The sequence below is a fragment of the Syngnathoides biaculeatus genome, chromosome 16 (assembly GCF_019802595.1).
Source record: "Syngnathoides biaculeatus isolate LvHL_M chromosome 16, ASM1980259v1, whole genome shotgun sequence".
Classification (NCBI taxonomy): domain Eukaryota; kingdom Metazoa; phylum Chordata; class Actinopteri; order Syngnathiformes; family Syngnathidae; genus Syngnathoides; species Syngnathoides biaculeatus.
In genome coordinates this window covers 8,806,843-8,831,182 of record NC_084655.1, presented here as the reverse complement: position 1 = coordinate 8,831,182, position 24,340 = coordinate 8,806,843, and the positions used below count along the sequence as shown (strand labels likewise).

General features: G+C 42.3%; 2 protein-coding genes across 3 annotated transcripts; one reads left to right on the top strand and one right to left on the bottom strand.

The window, feature by feature from the left end:
• Positions 1–259: 259 nt before the first annotated feature.
• anapc2 (anaphase promoting complex subunit 2) lies at positions 260–11,318 on the top strand. The gene is made up of 14 exons (XM_061846097.1): positions 260–511; positions 738–987; positions 1,557–1,878; positions 3,263–3,395; positions 4,218–4,431; positions 4,497–4,616; positions 4,698–4,815; positions 4,983–5,164; positions 6,593–6,731; positions 6,807–6,882; positions 7,353–7,571; positions 8,305–8,437; positions 9,097–9,344; positions 10,905–11,318. Exons 1-14 carry the CDS (start codon positions 419–421, stop codon positions 11,112–11,114), a joined length of 2,457 nt encoding a protein of 818 aa, XP_061702081.1. The 5' UTR covers positions 260–418; the 3' UTR covers positions 11,115–11,318.
• Positions 11,319–13,730: 2,412 nt separating this feature from the next.
• On the bottom strand, positions 13,731–24,317 carry si:dkey-16l2.16 (ras-related protein Rab-35). Of its 2 annotated transcripts, none has more exons than XM_061846102.1 (8): positions 24,166–24,317; positions 21,541–21,786; positions 19,272–19,404; positions 19,146–19,196; positions 17,543–17,666; positions 16,966–17,090; positions 14,184–14,308; positions 13,731–14,112 (listed from the first exon to the last, which is right to left on the bottom strand). In XM_061846102.1, exons 3-8 carry the CDS (start codon positions 19,324–19,326, stop codon positions 13,963–13,965), a joined length of 630 nt encoding a protein of 209 aa, XP_061702086.1. In that variant the 5' UTR covers positions 19,327–19,404; positions 21,541–21,786; positions 24,166–24,317; the 3' UTR covers positions 13,731–13,962. The 2 variants fall into 2 exon arrangements, with proteins under 2 accessions (XP_061702086.1, XP_061702085.1); XM_061846101.1 differs by having other exon boundaries at positions 21,532–21,786; positions 24,166–24,316.
• Positions 24,318–24,340: the final 23 nt, after the last annotated feature.

Sequence of the window (24,340 nt, the reverse complement as noted above, 5' to 3'; positions counted from 1 at the left end):
GCTCTAACGAGTTGCTCCACCGTGCCGTTCTACAATTAGGGCTAAATAAACTTTGAGGTTCTAAAATGAAATGAAATAAAAAAATGAAATAAAGTAAAATATTATAGTATGCTTTAACGAGTGTATACGAGGTTGTAATAAGTTTTAACAAGGTTCTGCAAGATTCTGAGGCGCTTCAATAAGACGAAAGCAGTTGGTGTAATTTCGTCCTTGTGACGGTTGGGGCAGCACTGTGTCGCCATCGCCACAAATCAAAAGAAAGGCAGACAAAAAAGAAGAGAAGCGGAAAAAGCAAGGAAAATGCCAACTGCGGCAATGGCGCGTGCACTTCGAAAAAGTCTTAACTGCGCTTAGCGCGATATGAGTGGAAATATTACACCTAGTTCACAATTTCAGCCTTCGTTTGGTGTAAAAAAAAATGGATGAAATTCCGATGGAATCCGCAGAATTTTCAGGCTGTGATGCTGAGCTCGGAGTAGCAGAAGCTTGGGAAGCGGTCACAGTAGCTCTGGCGAGTATTTTGCTGAATCCCCTTTGAAAACCAACACTTTTCATCTTTCTGCTCATCTGGTGACGCTTCACTTTTGAATAAACGGGATTTTTGGGACATTTTTTTTCTCCCTTAAAAAGCTTTAGTTTAATTCGGCTCGCATTTTAAGCTGTACTTGTCTTTGTAAAAATGTTGTTGTCCATTGATTTTTGTGATTTTTGATGTTACCTTGTTCTGTGTGGTTCAGATGTCTCCAGGCTGCGGGCTGGAAGATCAGAAGCTGTCCGCATGTCTGGAGGTGTTGTGCGGGCAGGGTGCCGCCCAGCTTCTGGCCAGTTGGTTGCTAGAAGCACTGCAGATTCGTTTGTCCTCCTCGGTGGTACCAGAGTTCTGGTGCGGACTCAACCAGGTGGAGAATGAAGTGGAGGAAAGGGGTCGAGTCTGGTGTCTCCTCACCGCTTTCCGGACACTGAAGGAACGCCTTCACCCGTTTTTGGGCAAGTTGACAACCACACGGCTGCTACTTTATAATCATGATATAAAGATTACTTATTATATGTATGTTCACTTAAATGGATATTACCTTCCATAACTAAAAATGACAAAGACTTTTTATCTATCTAGTTCTTCTACACAGCTATACCCCACATCTTCAGGGTGCATGATATGTTCACTTATTAGTACTGGGAACAAATATTTAGTAAACTATATAGTCTGTATGCGAGGGGATGGTTGGAAAAAAAACGTAATTGACAAGATTCCTCATCATTGGCGAGGAATGTTTCATTTTCACTTGAGTCATCAATTCCAGGGAAAGTGTTGATGACCCAGAATGGTTGACAGTTTGACTTGCTTCGGTTAAATGCGACATAGATTGTGGCATTCAGCAGCATCCTAAATTCCTGACGTACATGTACGTCGAATATAATATTACAACAGCAATTGACTGATATCCTACATAAGATTAATATTTTGTAAATCAAAAAGCATCGGAACAAAACAATGAATAGGGTTAGGTGGAATTGAAGCAATTAATATCATCATTCTAATCTGTTTCTTCTTGTAGTGGGCTTGGAGAGGCTAGGGGCGTGGCAAGATGAGGCCATGGAAGGTCTGTGTGGCCCTGGTCTGCGGGGTCTCCGGGAGCGCGCCTTCACCATCATCAGGGGGCTCCTCCTCTTCCCGCCGTCGCAGATCCTCCAAGAGCGAGTGCTTGACTTCTACAGCAGGACCTTCTCTGTCTACATGAAGCGCAAGGGGGACGGGAAGGGCCATGCCGAGGGTTCCGAGGGCCCGGAGGGGGACGCTTGCTGCGGTTGCGGGGTCCCCGCCGAGGACTGCTGGTGTCAGGAGGCTCTCGAACATCTGAAGGAGCTCGGCCACGTCCTGTGAGTGCAAATACAACTGCACTGATTGTAGTCTACCTTTAAGCACATTTGAAAGCACACTTTTTAAAAGACACATTTAAAGCGCAGTGTTGTCTTGAGATACGAGCTGTTGCTTTGCCAATTTTCTTTTGTCTTGTGATCTGCGCAAACATCTGAGATGCCAAGTTATGTGCTTCAGTTCCTCATCACTCGGTGTTAACGGTAGATAACTTCACAACTGGCCACCATCAATTCTCATTGGTGTCCCTGCACTACACAGACACTATCAGTTGGTGACGCTAATGAGTCATTAAGCTAGTTTGCCGACTGCCAATAAAACCCAAAGAGGTTTACAAGCTACAATGTGGATATTATTGTTTTAATGCAGTGCAATTTTACTTACGAAAAATGCTTTGTGGATTGTTTTTTGTGGGGCGGCTGGAATTGATTAATTTCAGTAGGGAAAGATAAATTTCGATACGTGTGTTTTGAGAAACGAGCGTGTTCGTGGAACAAATTAAACTCCGATCTCAAAGCAGCACTGTATTCCTTAGTTCTTACTCTTTCCCTGCACAAGAAAATTGAAGACTATCACATGACATCATTTTCACGAAATGAAAACAGGACTCACTTGCTAATTGGTCCGAATAACATATAAAGCGTATTCGCATCAAGTTGTTTGTCGCTCTGAGTTAAAGTTGACTATAAAAGTGACAAAAACAACAGATACTCAAAAAGCATACAACAATACCCGGGCATGTATCTCGTCTGCAAAGTATCGTCATTTCTGGCCTATAAGCCGCGACTTTTTTCACACGCTTTCAACCCTGCGGTTTATGCGATAATCCGTCTAATTTGTACATTTTTCTTTCTTTGTAAATATCTCAAGTTTCAATGTGGGCACATGCGGCATTTACACAGTTGTGGCATATGTATGTACCAAATTGTATTTCCTTTACAAATGTACTGGGTAAGACTTATAACCAGGTGTGCTCTGTAGGCCGGGAATTATGGTAATTACGATTACTGGAGTTTATTAATGCAAGGTCACCAGCTTCTCTGCCTTTTTATTCTACTTCTGAAACCTGCAGTAGACTCAGTCTGCATTGTACTGCATGGGATATATCTATCTATCTTCATAATTTATATCTGATATCTTCATCACAAATGCAGACAGGCTTCGATAGTAAAAGAAAACAATAACAGCCAACTGCCACGACCGAAATCCATTCTTCCCGAGGACCTCTGAGCTGCCTTACAAACTGCCTGACATAAAATAACCACAATTTCTAAACAGTGCTTATGCAAAATGCAGCCACGTTAGTGATTTGAACCGCAAAGAAATGCAGATTCACTTTATACAAGTTGTACACTGTTCTAACTTTGGGATGTTTGTGTTCCACAGGTCGAGATTGGAACTTCTGGAGTGGGTTAGCTGTGACGCCGTCACGTCCATCCTTCACCGCCTCATCGAGCAGTGGCTAGAGCAGCACTGCCGCGGAGAGTACGAGAGATCCTTCTTAGATGACTTTCAGGAGGTAAACTCATATTGTGACCTTATATCGGCTGATTTCCAGGCAGAGTTTCTGTTTTAGAGTGCGGAATATTGTTCTGTGACGATATTAAGATCTAGATTTTTTTTCTAGATTTTTATCTTCTTTAGTAATCATCATTGTAAGAGATTTATCTAAAACACAGTTTTCGAACAAAAAGCGAATAAAATGAAAATTTTGTTAAAAGAGATGACGAGCAGAAGATTGACTTTGGTGCTTATATTTTTTTACTTTAGGGATACTCTAACTATAAAACAACAAAGAAAAGAGAAACAAGTGGCAAAATATTATTTTAGTTTACAAGTATATTGCTAAGACACTGCTCGGCTTGAGTTGAACATCAGCTACTTTTTCTTTTCTTTTTTTTTTGGCATTAACAATTAACGGCATCAGCTGCCATCTTTTCTCAAAATTACGTCGGACACTTTCTACCACCTATCACAGCACGCCACACATACACAGCCTCTTCGAGTGTGCGGTGCCTTAATTTGCCCACCTTCCAACATTGGCATATCCTCATAATCAATGTGACGAGCTGCAATTTACCTCCTAATCTTTATTTTCAATTTAAAAGCCGTGCTGATCTAAAATCTAAAGCAATGCAACTTTGCCATCTGTTGGGGTCTTCTAGTCGTTACACTGGGGTGCAAACTTGAATTTTCAGAGACAAGCTGAGTGAGCCTCTTCCATAGCCACTCAATTTAAAAAAAAAAAAAAAAAAAATTGAGGAATTCATAGATTGCTGGCAGTAAATGGTTGGATTCCAGGTTACAAATAGAAACATTCACATCCTCTGGTGTCCCGCAGTGGTTGGAGCTGGTGGTGGGCTGGCTGGGTCAGGTGTTCTCCAGCCAGGAGGTCGATGGCGAGCGTCCCGGTTTAGATCCGGCCTGTCCCGCCGTCCCGGGCTTTCCGGCGTCAGCGAGTTCTGTGCTAAAGCAGTGGAGATGTCACATGCATCAGTTTTTCTGTAGGATCTATGTCAACATGAGAATAGAAGAGCTATTCAGCATTATCAGAGGTGAAACACGAACCGGATCGCGGCGCTTGTGACATTTATTGATTAAAATATGTTGCCATTTTCAGACTTCCCGGAATCCAAAGCTGCAATTGAAGATCTCAAATTCTGTTTGGAAAGAACTAACCAGCGACAGCAGCTCCTCACGTCACTCAAGTCCACTTTTGAGAATCGCCTGCTGCACCCTGGTGAGCTGTGACTACACCTTTAGGAGACAGTTGGGAATTTCTTAAAGGGTCAGTACATAAATAAGCCTGCGGTCTCATCAGGCGTCCACACGTCGGACATCCTCACAGTTTACATCTCGGCCATCAAGACCCTCCGAGAACTGGACCCGTCCATGGTGGTTCTGCAGGTCGCTTGCCAGCCCATCAGGAAGTACCTCAGGTCTGCCAATTACGCAAGCGCATGCGCACGGACCCACACGAGAGAGCTGTCAATTAACTGAAATGTCCCTCAGACAGCTGCCAAGCAGCTAAAATGACTGGGATGACCCTAAGCAGCTATGAGTGAAACTTTGGAGACGAGTCAGTGTGTGTGTGTGTCACTTCCAGGACTCGTGAAGACACGGTGCGTCAGATCGTGGACGGTCTGACGGGTGACGCAGTGACAGGTTGCACCGACCTGGCGTCTGAGCTTTGCCGAGGCGACCCAGTCACGCTGGAGATGCAGGACAGTGACGAAGAAGGTGGCGACCCCGAGGGCTGGACCCCCGACCCCACTGATGCTGTGGCTGGTCAGTAAACACATCATACTTGGGAACTTTTTTCACAAGCCACATTGTTTGAAAAGTTTCCCTCAGAGGGACTGAAACCTTATAAATGTCTCATGGCTTCATCATAGTATGACCCAACCAACAAATTTACGGATCGGTACTTTTGAAATCACAAGTCAAGGTTAATAGCCTGTTCAACTATTGTTCAAAATATTATAAAAGAGGGGTTTAGTAATAAAAAAAACTGTTAACCATATCCCACCATTGTTATTTATCGCATATAGCCAGTTTAAATTTGGGTGCAGATTAGGATTTTGATTTGGTAGGCTGGATGTGTCACCCAGGCCTCGAATTTGATTCCAGTGTGCTGATTTATTTTCTTCAGGGTTTTTGGGGGCTGTTGTAATAGTTAACCCAGGGGTGCCCAGACTTTTTTTTTACCCCAAGATCTACTTTTCAAGCAGCCAGCCTCTCGCGCGCTACCGACGACGGGGGTGCGTGCTGGTGGGTGATGATGCTCCCAATGTTACGTTATTAATATTATGTGATATACTATATATATGAATATTTAAAATACAGAATTAGCTTTTTGTGCACTGTATTATCTGTGCTTTCATCCTGGATCAGGCTGTGCCAAGGTGGAATATAACATTACACACCATCTCATCGTGTACTTTCGACTTTGGCTTCAGACCAGACCTTTCTCACTCGAAAAAGAAAAAATCTCGTCCAGTTTCACCACTTTTTTTTCTATTATGCACATACTCTGACATTCATGCCATTTTAAAGTAAACATAAGCAGCATGCTTAGCTCGCCTTTGCTCTACGTTGCCCAGACTGTGTTGCTAACTAAAGCAGCGGTGGTGGACGCTGTCATTATAAAACAGATTGATGGGCTGCGTAAGTACTGTAACATTTCTAATGATGAGTGTACGTCTTTAAGAGCAGGGGTGGGGGTGGGTAAGGTATTCTAGGAAAAAAATGTGGCGGAGCAGCGGTCGTTGTGAGAGAAAGTTCTGTGTGCTGCCTAAAAGAAACCAGTGGCTTCTTCTTTTTCTTCTTCTCGATTTGTGCCATTGGATGTAACAACCAGTCATCCCTCACTCATTGAATCACATTGCAAAATGCCACAAACTGAATCGCTGTATGTTATACTTTCAATTTGCATTTGATTTAAAAAAAAAAAAGAAATTTTCCGCGCAACGCAGAATATCTGCGAAGAGACTCCATCAGCGGTGCACAATTGCGCAGTTGAGAGGGAACATTGGCTGATTTTTTTTTTTTTTTTTTTTAATTTATTTATTTATTTATTTATTTTTGGGGGGACACACCGTCCCACGATCAACCAAGACTGCCGGTCGATCACGATCGACGCATTCAGCACCCCAGGGTTGACCCATATAAAGATATGTACAATCGGCTCCTTTTTTTTTTACTTTTGCGTGGCAGACAAGTCAGGCTCCAAGCGGCGCTCGTCTGACATCATCAGCCTGCTGGTCAGCATCTATGGCAGCAAGAACATCTTCATCAGCGAGTACCGCGCTGTGCTGGCCGACAGGCTGCTGCATCACAACTACAACACCGCCAGGTATGCACTGCCGCCGCACAGACAGGAGCCACAAAGGCGAGCTGACATCGTTTTACGTTTCTCGTACGTTTGCAGGGAAATCAGGAATGTGGAGCTGCTGAAACTTCGCTTTGGAGAGTCACACATGCACTACTGTGAGGTCATGCTCAAGGTAGGAAGCTGGAATGTTTTTATTACATATGATTTAAAAAAAAAAAAAATTAAGTCACTTCTCGAGTACTGATTCTTGCCAATAGCTACAAGTTTGTTCTATACGTCTGAGGCTACTACAAGGTTTCAAAGTGGGGGCAAAACTGAAAGACTCAATTTGTATCAGGCGGTGCTTTTGACGTGAGCCATTTTGATTCGGTAGCATCGCTAACTTGCGCCATATGAGTGTAACCATTGAAAATGAATTGGAACCACACACCTGTGAATTTTCTGGAAACAGAAGTGTAAATGTAACCACAGACATTTCTATGGAACCGCAGAAGTATGAAGGTAACCACAAAAGTTTGCTTGTACTCATTTATGGCGTATGTAGACCTGTGAAAATAGCTAGAGAAGCGTGTGATCCAGACCAGATTTAAGGATGCCGCTGGCTTCAGTTTGGCATGATCTACGGCTGTGTCCCGGGCGCAGGACATGGCCGACTCTCGCCGCATCAACAGCAATGTCTGCGAGGAGGAGGGAGGGGCGGGGTCCAGGCAGGAAGGGGAGGAGGCCGGGCCGCCGTCGTGGTTGTCGGCCACCATTTTGTCATCTGAATTTTGGCCGCCGCTGAAGGAGGAAAAGATGGAGATGCCCGAGATCGTGCAGCGGGCCACTGACGCCTACACGCGGCGATACGAGAAACTCAAGGTACGGCGCATCTCGTTGGAAAATACAGTCCAGTAATAATCATGCTTACGCTGGCGAGGGGCAAAGCTCATGCGGTCCACTGAGCATTTGCATCACTAAGAGTGCACTTATTCATCTATCTCATTGAATAATTGGTTAATTGATAAATGATAAACTGTAAAATATCTATCTAAATTCACATTTAACATTTTTAATTGAACTGGTTAAAAGTAAATCAGAACTCATACAATGAAAATGAGTGAATTTTTTTTAATATCGATTAAAATTACAGTACTTGAAATAAATACATTGTATTAAATGATTTATATAAAATATAACCTAAACATTTTATGTCTGACATTTTATTATTATATAATTGGTTAATTAGTTATAGCTATATTGATTAAAAACACAGTGAAACTGATAATGAATTATTTTCAAATAAAAATTAACTTACATCTGTTATTTTAATCAAATAGAGAAATATAAATAGAGAAATTATGTAATGAGATCATTTTTAATAAGCACTTAACATTATTTTACAGAATTTACTCAAATTTATTAGAAACATTACATTCAACAATCAGTGAATTATTTTATCAAACAATTTTACATAGTGAAGTTTTAATTTCAGCTTTTATTTTTAAAAAAAATTGTCCAACTTTAAGAAAAATGACAAATCAAGAAAATCAAATTAATTTTCCGTATGTGGATATGTTTTGATTTGCCGCGCTTGTTTGCCTGTGGCCTGCAGGCCATGCGGACTTTGAGCTGGAAGCCTCAGCTTGGATCAGTCACGCTGGACGTGGAGCTGGAGGACCGCACCATCAGCAACGTCACTGTGTCACCTGTGCAAGCCGCCATTATCCTGCACTTCCAGGATAAAAGTCAAGCCTCTCATTGCTCATTATTATTATTATTTTTTTTTTCATTTGATGGTAAAATCGGATCTGTTTCATGCAGCTGGGCCTGGATCTGAAAGCCATTCGTCCATAGACATTTAATCCCATCATCACTGATGAATGCAGCATTTCATCACCAAGACACCAAATTACACTCATTTAGTATAGTGGTGTAGCACGCACGCATCATGCCGAAACAAAAATACTAAACCACCCCCAAATGCCAACAACGGAACAGAATATTTTTATAAGACGTTAATTCTCCCCAGTGCTAACACCTTATGATTTATATACATATATAATTTTTCGGGGGGACCTGAAATGCATGTCGGTCACGGAGAAACTTGCTGTGTTCTGGGATTATGTAAATCGGAGCAGCAGGGAAACTGGAACCACAATGTGGCCTGCCAGAAAAATGAGTTTGACACCCCTGTGTTAAGGTCACAACGATTCTAAAAATAGCTGTAGAATAATTTGATATGAATCTCTACTTGACGCACTACTATTTAAAATGTTACCAAAAAAAAATCACAGCACTGTTCTACATCGTGGGAAGAAAATAAATGTATAATATATCCCTTTAAATGTGAAATATCGACGATGAATATTTTGAAGAATTAAGTATACATATGTTCATTTTGCAGGTAGTTGGACTCTGGAGGAGCTGAGTGCCAAGCTGAGCGTGCCCAAGGAGGCGGTGCACAGGAAGTTGGCAGTGTGGCAGCAGCACGGCGTCCTGCGCGAGGAGAGCGGCGGCCGCTACTCCGTCATCGAGACGGCGTCGTCGTGCAAGGACAAGATGGAGTGCAGCGCCGTCATGATGATCGACAGCGACGATGAGCGCGACTCCAACACCGCCACGCAGACGCAGCAGAGGGAGGAGAAGATGCTGGTAAAACACACACACATGTGGTCGAAAAGGAATCAGTGCGTCGTCAGAAAAGCGTGAACATAATCCCAGAACGCAACGTAAAAGTGCCAATGTGACCTTAGCCCAGTAAATGTTACCTGAAAGGTCAAGTGTCAGCCCTATAAACATTCTAAAATAGATATTGTAATGAAAAATACATCCATCCATTTTCTTCTCTGCTTATCCTCACAAGAGTCGCAGGGAGCCTATCCCAGCTGTCAATGGGCGGGAGGCGGAATACACCCTGAACTGGTTGCCAGCCAATCGCAGGGCACATTGAGACAAACAGTCTCAATTGTGTGTTTTCACAATTGTGTCTCAATCCCAGTCACAATCACACTTAGGGGCTATTTAGAGTGTCCAATTAATGTTGCATGTTTTTGGAATGTGGGAGGAAACTGGATGGCCCACAGAAAATCCACACAGGCACGGGGAGAACATGCAAACTCCACGCAGGCGGGTCCGGGATTGAACCCGGGTCCTCAGAACTGTGAGGTCAAGGCTTTACCAACTGATTCATCGTGCTGCCGCGAAAAATACACGCAGAAAGTTGCGGAAGTGTCATTTGACATCCAAGTGGTCGCCCTATTGGCTGTATCTACTGTCCATGATGTCACCTCGGACATTCGCCATTGAAAACACGCTGTGGCCCTTACTATGGGACTCACCTCTTCAGACACAGAAGCTCTTTTTGAAGAAGAGAACATCCTACAACCGAGTGAAGTGTCAATATTGGGGCAATATTGTTACATGCTCTATTGTTTCAAGCCATATTTAGATAATTTGCGGATCACTGCTAAACCCCCTCCTCGTCCCATCCACTTCCACAGCGGAGATGAGCCACCACGGCCTCGCTGCGACAAGCCCGACGCGGAAGCCATCCGACTCGCACGTCGACACATTTATCACCCCTGTCATACATACGTGGATCTTTTACGTTCTGAAAGGATCACCTCCTCCCTTTTTTTTTTTTTGTAGCTGTATACACACCTACCTGTCATTTGGAACCCACGAAGCTCTCGTCCTTTGCACCCATGCAATCCATTTTTCACGACGAACTGGGTCTCTTGCAAACTTATAAAGGGTAAATCCATCCTCCTGAGTGTTCAAGCAATGTCCAGCAATGCAACGAGATGGCATTTTGGCTAACACGAAGGAACAACGAGCTACCTTCCCGGGGGTAAAACTGATGGAAACAAACGAGTCCACTTAAGTGCGCTACTGCCCTCTACGTCTTTTCCTGCTTCTTCTCGAAAACAAATCCCTCGAGAGGATTTTCATGGCGGGAGTTACAAAAAGCCATATACGTCAAAATCATGTTTTGTGGTGAAAAAACTTATAGGTCCATACTGGCTGCCGCGTTTTCATTTATAACAATCCAAAAAATTATCCATTTCATGACAGTGGCCCTTTAAAACAGTGAATTTAACCACAGAAGTATAAACGTAACATGAAAAGTTCTAACCATACAATTGTAAATCTGAGCGTAGACATGCAGGGCAAGCGGGCCGATGCTAATTTTCATCCTTGTCCCGTTCGTAGCTGTTCTGGGCGTATGTGCAAGCGATGCTGACCAACTTGGACTGCATGACGCTTGAGCGCATCCACTCCATGCTGAGGATGTTCGTGTCAGCGGGGCCCGTCGTCCCCGAGATGGACGTCAACGAGCTCGAGGCCTTCCTGCAGCGCAAGGTCCGCAACCATCAGCTTGTCTTCTCCACCGGCGTCTACAGGTTGCCCAAGACTACCTGAGGGAGTCTGACGACTTCACATTGGATTCCTTGTAGTGGAAGGACACAATGAGTTGGTGGTCCCAATGTGACATAAAGCTTATGTGCCAACTGCCAAATTGACACCACAGAAGGAAGGAAAAAAACATTGGGTACATTGGTTTTTTTTTTTTTTTTTTTTTTTTTTTTTGCTCGTTGTTCCCTCGCCCTCTGTTAACACTTTAAGGTCAAGGGTTTGTTTTTGTATTCGATTTGGGTTTCTGGTTGGACTCCGGAGGAAACTCAAGTTCACGCCAGGTTTCTTGGATAGACTAAGGCGGTGATCGTCATTGCAAAAGAGATGTCTGAACTGGTTTCCAGTTCAGTCGCTGATGTCATGTCAAGACATGGCGACATATCAATTTTGGAGATTTAAAAAAAAAAAAAAAAAAAGTGGTATTGGCAGATAAATTGCAGAATTTACTGATTGCAGTAAAAAGGATGATCATAAATGACTACCAGTTTTATTTTCTTCAACAACATAAACTATGAGAACTTGTATGTGCAATTTAGGCCATCTGGACACTTTAGGTGCTTTGGGTGTGCTGCAAAAAGTTAACTTTTGTTCATTTTCCATACAGTACCTGACCCTTGAGATTTTAAATGCACCACACCACAAAGTTGGGGAGGGGGGCAGGGGGTTCGGGCAGCCATAGCAACAGGGGATATTGGTATTTACACTTATTACATGGTGGTGCTCCTTAGACCCAAGGCTGGATGGTTGCCCGGAATGGTGTCTCCACTCTCATGGACCTTAGCTGGTTCTGACCCTCATCCATCTCTTGTCAGACACCCCCCTCTCCTTCTTCCCTTCCTTGGACTAGGACTGGCTGCATCACAGGCCCTATGGGTTGTGGGGGGCTTCCTGTTCTCCTGGGGCCACCAGTTGTCAGGGTGCCTCGTAGGGGCCAACTGACCACCCTGGGTTCCTTGGTGGTGCTCTTAGCTAGACCCCTGGTTCTGGTTCTGTCCGCAATTGATTGGGTTGGGTCTTCAGCCTCTGTGTTGCATGCGCAACAATTAGGATTCACTTGCACGTGTCTGTAGGCACCGCCCACCCCCCTAGAATTCTTTAACTGGGGGTTGGACTACTCAGTGCAACAAATAAAGTACAGTATATGCAAAGTGCTGATGTATCCCCGACTTACATTTTCATTCTATAGACTTCCATAATTCACTTAAGATGTGCCACATTATAAGGTCCTGTTTATTCATTCTAATTTCAGCCACTTTAAAGCTGTAAAAACACAGTTCATTATATAAAAAAAAAATAGCAAAATCTTCCAATATGTGGAGCCACGACCGGGCAAGGGCACACTCTATACCACATGGCTTGATCCTTGTCTTACATGCTTCTTTTCCTGTCCTTCCTTCACAGGGTGTAGCACTACAATCTCATGCAACATCCATATTTAATGTTTACTATCTCTGTCTCCCCCCTCTAGAAGTTGTTCTGTTCGACTGATCCATAATAAACCTCTATTAAGGTACTAAGAAATTGGGGGAAGCTCAAAATCTCCAGACAGTAAAACTGTTTCAGGATAAAAAAGGATCCCGAACAGGATACACACACAAAAAAACCCTTTCAACTTATGTTACATTTATTGTCAGTCTGTTGAGACTTAAAGGCAATAGCATGTGGCTAATGTGCGATCTGTTCACTGAAACCATGTTGGATTTAAGACTTTATTTGTACAGTTGCTAGGTAACAGTTACGTTAAAAAACATTTAAGACACTGGTCACTGATTTGTTAGTGTATCCAAAGTTAGTTCATGGCACACAAGTGCAAAGAAAATGTTTATTACCATCTTTCGCTTTTTTGTCACTTTACACATCAACAACAACAAACATTGGCGCCACCTTCAGGTTAATTTGATCCTCTGTGTAGCCAGCGAGGTTTTCGATTTCAAGTGGTTCATTTAAAAAATAAAAATAAAAAACGCACTTGGGCCACACTGACAAGAAAAAAAAAAAGTCTGAACAGAACAAGAACAGAGTCCAAATAAACTTGTATATTTATAATGAAATTTTTTACATTTTTGTGGCATAATTTTGAGGGTGCAAAAAAAAGGCTCATAATTTACTTCCAGGGATGTTTTAATCCATCAAGTCGAAGCTGCACCAACACGGCATAGAAAAGTCAAACATGTTTGTCGATGTCTGTATAGCAGAAGGCAACAAAAAGTTTTGCGATTGTAACAAAAGATGAATCAGTTCACGTAGTAAATGGCGAACACTTTGGCGAACAAGCCACTGATGATCTAAATAAATGTATAGCTTTGACAATAATCCATTAACTTTTCTTTGCTTTTTTTGAAATTGGTGTGATAACCCACGGAAAATCTCGAAAAATGTTTTGGGACAAGACCACAATTTTCAGCGTGTCTCAAAAGATCAGTCCAAATGTTCTAAAACCGCTACCAAATGGGGTAAATCTGCTTTGAAAATGGCTGCCAGTCAATGAGTTTCAAGTCTAATCAAATAAAATTGCATGCTGCAGTTTTGAGATCGGTGGGGGGGGGGGTGGGGGGGGGGGGGGGGAATTTCCAGCCTTCCTGTATGCTGTTTACTGGAGTACCTGGAGAGGAGTCAATCATCTCTTGTAGTAGTTTGACTTTAATCCAAACAGTATACAAATTTATTAATAAAAAAAAAAAGTCATGTTGTAGTACTTCTTTTGTTTGAATGTGTGGCCCAAGCACTAGTATGCATTAATGCTAGTCCAGTATTCACGTGTGCTAGTACAGTAGTCACGAATGAAAGTTGCCAGTGCAGACGTGAGATGAAGAGCAGAAAACAAAACAACTACAAACTTGTTTTTTTTCTCCACTCAGCAGCATTTCTTAGCTCTCTTCCGGCGGTCTCGCTCCCGATGCGCGTTAATGTTGACCGTGTCCTTTTCCCGCTCGCGTTCCCGCTCCGCCCGGCTTTGGCTTTGCTTCTTGGCCCGCAGGACCATGTGCGTGAACGCCATGAACATCTGCGCGCGAGGAGAAAAGAGGAAGCGCGGGTCATTTTGCGATGCCCCTCTAACGCGAAGTGCCAACAGACCTCTTCCACGTTGATGTTCTCTTTGGCACTGGTCTCGAACACGCGAACGCCCACTGACTCGCCGAAGCGCAGTGCATCCTGGGTGTCCACCTGCTTCCTGGCCGGGTCGTCGTTCTTGTTCCCCACTGGAGTAGTGAAAAACCAAAAGAGTTTATCAGCTATATTGTCAGCTCCACAAAAATCCCTTCATGACTTGATATACAAGTTGAGTTCATTCCGTGGCGATGCTCAGAAGATAAAACATCATTTTTCACTGTAGACAATGTAAATTCCATTAATCAACTTATTGCGTGGGGTGTCAAACAATAACAGAGGGAAAAATCTATGATGTCATCAGCAACACTTGGCAGAGGATGTTCATTCGTGGTCTGTGTGAGGCATTTTAATGAGGTACTTTTACTACGAAACGGCTCGCAAGGATGCATCCAACGAAATGTTCTGTAGGCGAACAAGCTAGTGCTAGCACAAACAGTTGTATGTAAACATGGCAGCATTCTGTTGACTCATGCTCTAAAGCATTTGGTGTGAACGAAGTATTTTAAGTACAATAATTAAATTACAATAAGTTAGCACCAGGTACTTCTGTCATGTTTTAATGTCATTTTGACCTGACCTGAAAAATTCTACTTACGTCACTGGGCAATCCTTGAATGCCCGCTACAAGTCATTGTTTTATCATGTGTCTAAAATGCTAGAGAATATTGTCAGAGACACTCAATATACAGTACACAATTATCCAGTGTAAATTAACAAGTCATTTCAAAAGGCATTGCTACATCTTTTGTTTGGATCGGTGATCAGTTTTTTTTTTTTTTAAACTTGCTGATCAGTGGTCAGCCACAAAAATTCTGATCATGTAAAGCCCAGTACAGTGAAGAAAATAAGTATTTGAACACCCTGCTATATTGCAAGTTCTCCCACTTAGAAATCATGGAGAGTTCTGAAATTTTCATCGTAGGTGCATGTCCACTGTGAGAGAGAGAATCTAAAAAGAAGAATCCAGAAATCACAATGTATGATTTTTTTTAACGATTTGTGTGATACAGCTGCAAATAAGTATTTGAACACCTGAGAAAACCAATGTTAATATTTGGTACAGTAGCCTTTGTTTGCAATTACAGAGGTCAAACGTTTCCTGTAGTTGTTCACCAGGTTTGCACACACTGCAGGAGGGATTTTGACACGCTCCTCCAAACAGATCTTTAGATCAGACAGGTTTCTGGGCTGTCGCTGAGAAACACAGATTCAGCTCCCTCCAAAGATTTTCTATTGTGTTTAGGTCTGGAGACTGGGTAGGCCATGCCAGAACCTTGATATGCTTCTTGGAGCCACTCCTTGGTTTTACACCCCCAAAACATGACGCTACCACCCCCATGCTTCACAGTAGAGACGGTGTTCTTGGGATGGAACTCATCATTCGTCTTCCTCCAAATAGGGTTTGTGGAATTATTACCTAAAAGTTCAATTTTGGTCTCATTTCACCACAAAACTTTCTTCCATGACTCCTCTGTATCATCCAAATGGTCATTTGCAAACTTAAGACAGGCTTTGACTTGTGCTGGTTTAAGCAGGGGAACCTTCCGTGCCATGGATGATTTCAAACCATGACGTCTTAGTGTATTACCAACAGTCACCTTTGAAACGGTGCTCCCAGCTCTTTTCAGGTCATTGACCAAGTCCTGTCGTGTTGTCCTGGGCTGATTCCTCACCTTTCTAAGGATCATTGAGACCCCACGAGGTGATATCTTGCATGAGGCCCCACTCCAATTGAGATTGATCGTCACGTTTAGCTTCTTCCATTTTCTAATGATGGCTCCAACAGTGGACCTTTTTTCACCCAGATGCTTGGCAATTTCTCCGTAGCCCTTTCCAGCCGTGTGGAGGTGTACAATTTTGTCTCTGGTGTCTTTGGACAGGTTTTTGGTCTTGGCCATGTTACAAGTTTGAGTCTCACTGATTGGATGGGTTGGACAGGTGTCTTTACCGCAGCTAACGACCTCACACAGGTGCATCTGATTCAGGATAATACATGGAGTGGATGATGACTTTTAAAGGCGGACTAACAGGTCTTTGAGGGTCAGAATTCTAGCTGATAGACAGGTCTTCAAATACTTATTTGCAGCTGTATCACACAAAAAATTGTTAAAAAAAAAAAAATCATACATTGTGATTTCGGGATTTTTCTTTTTTTAGATCACCTCTCTCACAGTGGACATGCCCCTACGATGAAAATTTCAGACCACTGATGATTCCTAAATGGGAGAACTTGCAATATAGCAGGGTGGTCAAATACTTATTTTCTTCACTTTAGCAGAAGATAAAGAATACGCTTGTATTGTGATATTGTCAGTCTACATGTGCTGCTCCACATGTGATTTATTGTTTGTTGTCAGAGTATGTGCATGTTTTTTTGTTGCAAGACAAAGCAGGGAAAACAAAAAAAAGCTCACGCCTCTAAAAATTTGTATCGCAAGGCACTACTATACAACAAACTGTACCTTACTGAACCTAGATAGTTCCCTGAAAAAAATTCACAAAACTTCTGTCTTAATAGGGGAGTAGGGAACGATTGTGGATGCAAACAATCAGTCATTTGTTCCCGACGCCCCCAATCACTACAAAGGGATTTTTATAGGCAGAAATATCCAAGTCCACTTTACAAAACCCCCTATAATATTGTCATCAAAAAACATGTGAATGAATGATTGTGAAGACAGTCAGTGGTTCGCTGCAGTGTTGTAACAAAGCCGGCGTGACGAGACAAGCAAAGGATTGGACTGACCTAAGACCTTGCAGACACTGTCACAGTTTTGAGAGATTTCGTTAAGCCAGCGCTTAACGTTGACAAACGACTCGGGATTGGTCACATCGTACACGATGATTACGCCGTGCGTGTTCCGGTAATACCTGTGTACACAAACACACACACATGTGCACAAAGAAACACACGCACCAAAAACTAGGATGATCACACAGATACGGATCATAAGGATGGAAAAACAAGAGACGCAAAAAACAAACAAACGTGCCAAAAATGAAAACATTCAATCAAAATTAATACCTAAAAAACACATACATCATGAAAGGCCCAGAATACACAACAAAACATACACACGAACGCCCACACTTATAAAGAGCCCAAAAAACAGCAGAAACATACAACCCCCTCGACAAAGATCACATCCAAAGAAACAAACACATACACACACACACACACACGCGCAATTAGATACACACACAGAAAATCACAACCACCCAATAACACCCAAAGAAAAATGTACACCCCCCACCATGAGTAACAAAAACAACAAACATACACACTTAGACTGGCCTCTGCGTTTGTCATTCAAGGTGCTTACGTGGACGTGATGGTCCGGAATCTCTCCTGTCCGGCCGTGTCCCAGATTTGGAGTTTGACGCGCTCCCCGTCCACGTCTACAGTCCTGATCTTAAAGTCCACGCCAATAGTGGTGATGTAACTTCCTGTGGGGGGCACTCGCTTATTTCAAATATTTTTCATTGATTTTAAGGTCATATAAGATTTAACACATGGCCACAACATTTGTACCCCCCACGTACACACAAACAGACGTGGTACAGTGTGAAAAGGAAAGCAGTCCAGGTCCTGAAGTTAATAAGCAGCCCAAGAACGTTGCTCTGCCCCATCCTGTTGATGGAAAAAAACTAACTTTTATAGTGAATAAAATAAGTATTTGAACACCCTGCTATATTGCATGTTCTCCCACTTAGAAATCATGGAGGGGTCTGAAATCTTCATCGTAAGTACATGTCCACTGTGAAAGAGATAACCTGAAAAGAAAAATCCAGAAATCACAATGTCTGATTATTTTATGTGATGCAACTGCAAATAAGTATTTGAACACCTGAACAAACCAATGTTAATATTTGGTGCAGTAGCCTTTGTTTGCAATTACAAAGGTCAAATGTTTCCTGTAGTTGTTCACCAGGTTTGCACACTGCAGGAAGGATTTTGACACGCTCCTCCAAACAGATCTTTAGATCAGACAGGTTTCTGGGCTGTCGCTGAGAAACACGGAGTTTCAGCTCCCTTCAAAGATTTTCTATTGGGTTTAGGTCTGTAGACTGGCAAGGCAACGCCAGAGCCTTGATATGCTTCTTACGGAGCGGCTCGTCGGTTTTTCTGGTTGTGTGCTTCGGGTCATTGCCATGTTGAAAGACCCAGCCATGACCAGTCTTCAATGTTCTGACTGAGGGAAAGAGGTTGTTCCCCAGAATGTCACAATACATGGCCCCGGTCATCATCTCCTTGATACAGTGCAGTTATCATGTCCTATGTGCAGCAAAACACCCCCAAAGCATAATGCTACAACCCTCATGCTTCAGAGTAGGGATGGTGTTCTTGGGATGGAACACATAATTCATCTTCCTTCAAACATGGTTAGTGGAATTATGACCAAAAAGTTCCATTTAGGTCTCATCTGACAACAAAACCTCCCGTGACTCCTCTGTATCATCCAAATGGTCATTGGCAAACTTAAGACGGGCCTTGACATGTGCTGGTTTAAGCAGGGGAACCTTCCGTGGCATGCATGATTTCAAACCATGACATCTTAATGTATTACCAACAGTCACCTTGGAAACGGTGGTCCCACCTCTTTTCAGGTCATTGACCAAGTCCTGTCATGTAGCCCTAGATTCTCTCTCTCACAGTGGACATGCACCTATGATGAAAACTTCAGACCCCTCCATGATTTCCAAGTGGGAGAATTTGCAATATAGCAGGGTGTTCAAATTTTCTTCACTGTATGTGGTCAGTCCACAGAATAGTTGTCCAAGTCTTGGGCATCATCAAAAAGTTCATGTCAACTAGGAAGTCTCCCATGATACCATATAAAACCGGCAGAGCACTGCAGATTTACAGGAACGCACAGGTATACAATATATGGATTATTGAGTGCTTTGTGTACGAATCAAACTCACCAGAGAAGGAATTGTCAGCAAAGCGAAGGAGAAGGCTGCTTTTCCCGACATCTGCAAGAAGAACCACAGCAAGCGATGTCAAGAGAGAACATCGACAATCGATGACGGGAAGGAGACGAGACGCACTAGAGTCGCCGATGATGAGCAGCTTGAAGAGGTGATTGTAGTCTTTTCCTGCCATTCCTGACTCCTCCTGACTTCAGACACGACCACCACCACACTCACAGTATGATCACCACAGGTCTTGGGGTTCCTCCTCCTAAAAAAAAAAAGTACAAGATGAAAGAGAAGCTCACAAAGGCTATAAAGTACACAAAGTTGACAACAAAGAAGATAAAAAAAAACACTACTGTATATTCAAAAGTATTGCCTCAACTGCCTTGACTCACATATGAACTTAAGTGACATCCCAGTCTTAATTTATAGGGTTCAATATGATGCCGGTCCAACCTTTAAAACGGTAACAACTTCAACTGTCCTGTGGAGGCTTTCCACAAGGTTTAGGAGTGCATTTATTAAAATATGTGGCCATCATTCCAAAAATGCATTTGTGAAATCTCACACTAATGTTGGACCAACGGGCCTGACTGTCAAGTCTCTGCTCTAATTCGTCCCTAAAGTGTTCGATCGGATTGAGGTCAAGACTCTTTCATTTGTCTCTACAAGCCTTGCTTTGTGCACGGTGGCAGAGTCGTGTTGGAAGAGGAAGGCACTCTCCAAACTGTTCCCACAGAGTCGGAAGCATGGAATTGTATAAAATCTATTGGTTTGCAGAAGCATTCAGAGTTCTGTTCATGGGAACTTACAAAAAAAAAAAACCCCGCAATAGAATCCCCCCTCCACCAAACTACATGTGGTACAATGCAGTCAGACAAGTACCGTTTGCCTGGTAACTGCAAAACCCATACTGGTCCACCAAATTTCCAGTTAGAGAAGTGTAATTCTAACACCAGAGAACACATCTCCACTCCTGTAGTGTCCAGTGGCGGCATAAGCATTTCTTTCATGTATTCAGGACTGAAACAATTAAGTGAGTTATAGACCAGTAGCAGGGCTTTTAAATCTATTATTCTAAAGCTGACTGGAAGCCAGTGTGAACACTTTAGAATTGGAGTTTTAGCCTCTGACCTCTTCGTTCTGTTCAGAACCCGAACAGCAGTATTCTGATTGAGCTGCAGCTATTTAATGTTCTTTTCGGGGAATCCTGTCAGAAGACCATTACAGTAGTCAAGTCTACTTGAAATAAAAAGCATGAATGAGCTTTTCCTGGTCTGCTTGACACATACAAGCCTTCATTCTAGGTATGTTCTTCAGATGATAAAAGGCAGTTTTAGTAATTCATTTGATAATACTGTTGAAGGTCAGGTCGGAATCTATCAGAAACCAAGGTTTTGGACTTGGTCTTTGGTTTTTAGAGATAGAGAGTCCAGGTGTTTACTAATAGCAATCCATTTTATTGCCCAAAAAAATGTCTCAGTTTTGTTGTGGTTGTGTTGAAGAAAACGTCGGCTCATCCAGTTATTTATCTGCTTCAGTCAGTGGCACAACACCTCAATTGAACTTGTAGTCATCTGGACACACAGCTAAGCCTTTCATCTGCATCGCTATGATTGGTCACATTTTTTAGAACTTTAATTTGGACTAAGGGTAGCATATACAGGCTGAACAGGAAAGAATCAGGAGAGAACAGGAGGCGCAAGAACTGACCCTTGAGGGACCCCGTCGGTCACTGCCTTTTGTTAAAATTGAGCACTTCCTATGGTTAAAAAGTAACTCCTTTCCTCCTAAGCTATTTCAGGACTGTTCTATTTTGTCCTACCCAAGTTTCCAACCTGTTCAGCAGTAGATTATGATCTACCGTATGAAAAGCCACACTTAGATTGAACAACACAAAAATTGACACCTTTCTTTTGTCAGTATTCTACCTTATATCATTTAGCACGTTGAGAAGCAGCGATTCTGTACTGTGCAGAGTTCGGAAACCTGATTGAAATTCGTCAAAAAGTCCATTTAAAGCCAAGAAATTGCGGAGTTGATTAAAAATAAACTTGCTATGAAAGGGAGATTTGAAATGGATCTATAGCTTGCTAACATGGAACCATCCAGCTCTGTTTTTTTAGAAGAGGAAATGTATTTTTAAGTGTGAGTGAAATCATTTTAACCGGCTCCACGCTACAGTGGTGTGCAGTGGTAGACTTATCAGTAACTCACGTAAACGGTTGCAAAACCCTGCACACAGCATAATCGTTCAATTGATTTTGGCTAAGTTGTTCAGTGTGTTGTAGCCTTCGTACTGTCTACTAGCATTTACCCAACCAATACAGCGACTCTCTTTAAAATCAGAAGTTGTGTGACAGAGTAAAAGTGTCAAACAAAATGCACTTACTTCACCTACTTTGTCTGGCATCGTGCATGTTTTCCAGTTTCACTTTGGCGATCGGAGACCAAAATTTCCCACTGCTGATGACCAATGAGGAATGAGGCTAAGAATGGTCAACAAGAACCCAGAAGGACATCTATGAGATGCTCCTGCTCCTAAAATGTTCCATCATAGAAGCGTTCAAGAGTAACAGGAAAGTGCGCTGTGCTGTTCTTCTTCTTCAATATGCTTCCACTTCGAAGATTGCGCCCTCCACCTTTACTGAAAGAAAAGATGAAGTCTTCTGTTGAGAATATTAGACAAAAGATCTTGTTTACAGTAGTGTGAAAAAGTGCTTAACCGCCTCTTGATTTCTTTTTTTTTTGCATGTTTGTAACACTTAAATGTTTACCATCAAATAAATGTAAACTTTAGTCAAAGACAACTAAACAGAAAATGCACTAAGGGAGGAAAAAAAAAAATCCAAAACCTATATGGCACACACAACAGTAGTGGTCCGAGTGGACCTTCATATGACTGGCCGGCCAACCAAAATTACCCCTAAAGCGTAGCGACGACTAATCCAAGAGGTCACAAAAGACTCCGCTACATAATCCAAAGAACTGTCAGCATCACTTGCCTCAGTTAAGGATAGTGTTAGCGACTCCACCATAGGTAAGAGACTGGGCAAAAATGACCTGCATGGCAGAGTTTGAAGATGAAAACCACTGCTGAGTTAAAAAAAAAAAAAAAAAAAAAAAAGTTAAAATCTTCTTACATGTATTGTCCAAAAAAAAAAAAGAAAGCAGGAAGAGGGCAAACAAAATTAGTTTCATTGTCTTCATCATGCTTATACACACACGCTTGCAAAACTTTGTGGAAATTTGGCATCACACACACAAAGACAAGTCAGTATTTGAGCCTGCACGGGAACACAGGTTATTTTTCCACGTTTAAATCCTCTCCGGAAGCCAGTTATCAGCAGTTAAACCACGTTCGATAAACAAAAACAGACCATTTTAATGTTTTTTTTTATTTGTCACCAAGCAGGGACAGCTAAAAATTTAAATTTTGAGATAGACCCACGATACCCCCCCCCCATTCTTTAACTCCAAACACCCACAAATCACTTTTAGTTCACTAATATGGTTACAGATCCATCTAATACGCCACAGACATACGCGTTAGTTTTTGTTGTGAGCAAACTAGTCATCCATCCATCAGCCATTTTCTGTGCAACTTACACTAAAGTCCAATAATCGACATAACTTTTGATGAAATGCTTTGTAGGGCCATAGACGGGACTTGTAAACTGGTCGACATAAAATAAAATTATATATATATATACACATTTTTTTTCCCCAGAATTCGCGTAAAAACGAAATTCTCGTCATGAGCGGAAGTCACAAATTTCCACTTGCCATTCGAAAAAGTGGATGCGGGAAGAAAAAAAAAAACTTCCAATACATAATATAGATAGAAGACTAAGCAATTTCTAAACTACTGTAATCACATGTGTTCACGTTAGAGTGGATTTCGTTGAGAACATAACTAGCCGGTGTCATCGCTAACAATGCTAGCTGGGATTGCTTATAAGCAAACAACGCCACCACTGTTCGATGGGGAAGAAAAGTTGATTTTTAATTTATTGCCATTATATTCAGATGTCCATGTTAACACAGAGGCCTGGCTGTGAATGGATGAACCCAAAGTATCAAGGCTTCGACGCGTACTCAGGACGTACGTGACACGCTAGTTAACAGAGTTCCTTACTGAACATTCATTATCCTTTAGAAATGCTCAAGTCTGTCACGTCTTAATGGGTCAACCGAGACAGACAGACATTTCCTTTCTTCTTCATTTTTTTTAAATTTTGCTATGCACCGAGACAAAGTTGAAGAGTTATTTATTTTGAAGAAGAAAAAAAAACGTTTTGAAAGGTTGTGTTTTTAAAATGGGGTGTGGGGGAAATTAACAGAGACACGCGAGAAGTCCTACTTTCAAAGGAACCTGAACGCTGCATCCTCTACTATCGGTCACGTGCTCAAGCAGATAACGGCAAAAGTAAATATTTTGCGTTTTTAAATAATAATGATAAAATATGTCACTTGAAAAACACCTGCTTTAGTGATATCGTGGTCAAGCCTACGGTCACACTAATAATTGATAAAAGAAAAAACGTTAGTGACGTCTCAACACATCTTCCGGTTTGAAGCCAAATTACTTTCGTTCTTCAAAAAAAAAAAAAACAGCGAATAATGAAATAAATCATCTCATTGATGTCGCCACTTGGATGCCGAGTGACGGCTTTCAGGCGGACATTCCATTCGGCGCACGCTTTGTAAATTTGAAATCATCGTGGTTCACAATTCAAACATGTCACAAGAGTTTGAGCACCCGCTTTTTCTCCAATCTCACTGAATCATGAAGAGTTAAAAAAAAAAAAAAAAACGGCGAGAACCCCAAATCACTCCATTCAGTACTACCACAGGAAGAACAACAAAATTGTCAAATCATGATTTGAATGGTCGAGCTGTTTTGTTGCCGAGTTTGAGTATGGGACGTTGAAAATTGAAGTCCGGTTGATGTCCGCAGGCCTAACGCGGACAACCAAACTTGTCAGTACACGCGCATAAACTCGTCCAAATGCGTTCAACTCACTCTAGCTGAGCGTCGCCGGCTCGGTGGCTGGTCACCGACTTCGTGTGAACTCGCTGACCACAAGATCCACGGGAATAAGCACAAGAATCAGTAGAGAGTGAAAGCTTGCGTCGACCACACCTGATGAGCCGCTTTCAGCCATCTCATGATGCTTTCAACACGCCTGGGATAAAGC

Excerpts from the sequence above, each read along its gene's own strand:
- anapc2 (XM_061846097.1), top strand. The coding sequence starts at position 419 with ATGGATGAAATTCCGATGGAATCCGCAGAATTTTCAGGCTGTGATGCT. Across the intron at positions 512-737 it reads AAGCGGTCACAGTAGCTCTG|ATGTCTCCAGGCTGCGGGCT; the intron begins GCGAGTATTTTG and ends TGTGTGGTTCAG. Across the intron at positions 988-1,556 it reads ACGCCTTCACCCGTTTTTGG|TGGGCTTGGAGAGGCTAGGG; the intron begins GCAAGTTGACAA and ends TTCTTCTTGTAG.
- si:dkey-16l2.16 (XM_061846102.1), bottom strand. The coding sequence starts at position 19,326 with ATGGCAGGAAAAGACTACAATCACCTCTTCAAGCTGCTCATCATCGGC. Across the intron at positions 14,309-16,965 it reads CAGTGTCTGCAAGGTCTTAG|TGGGGAACAAGAACGACGAC; the intron begins GTCAGTCCAATC and ends TCACTACTCCAG. Across the intron at positions 14,113-14,183 it reads AGAACATCAACGTGGAAGAG|ATGTTCATGGCGTTCACGCA; the intron begins GTCTGTTGGCAC and ends CCTCGCGCGCAG.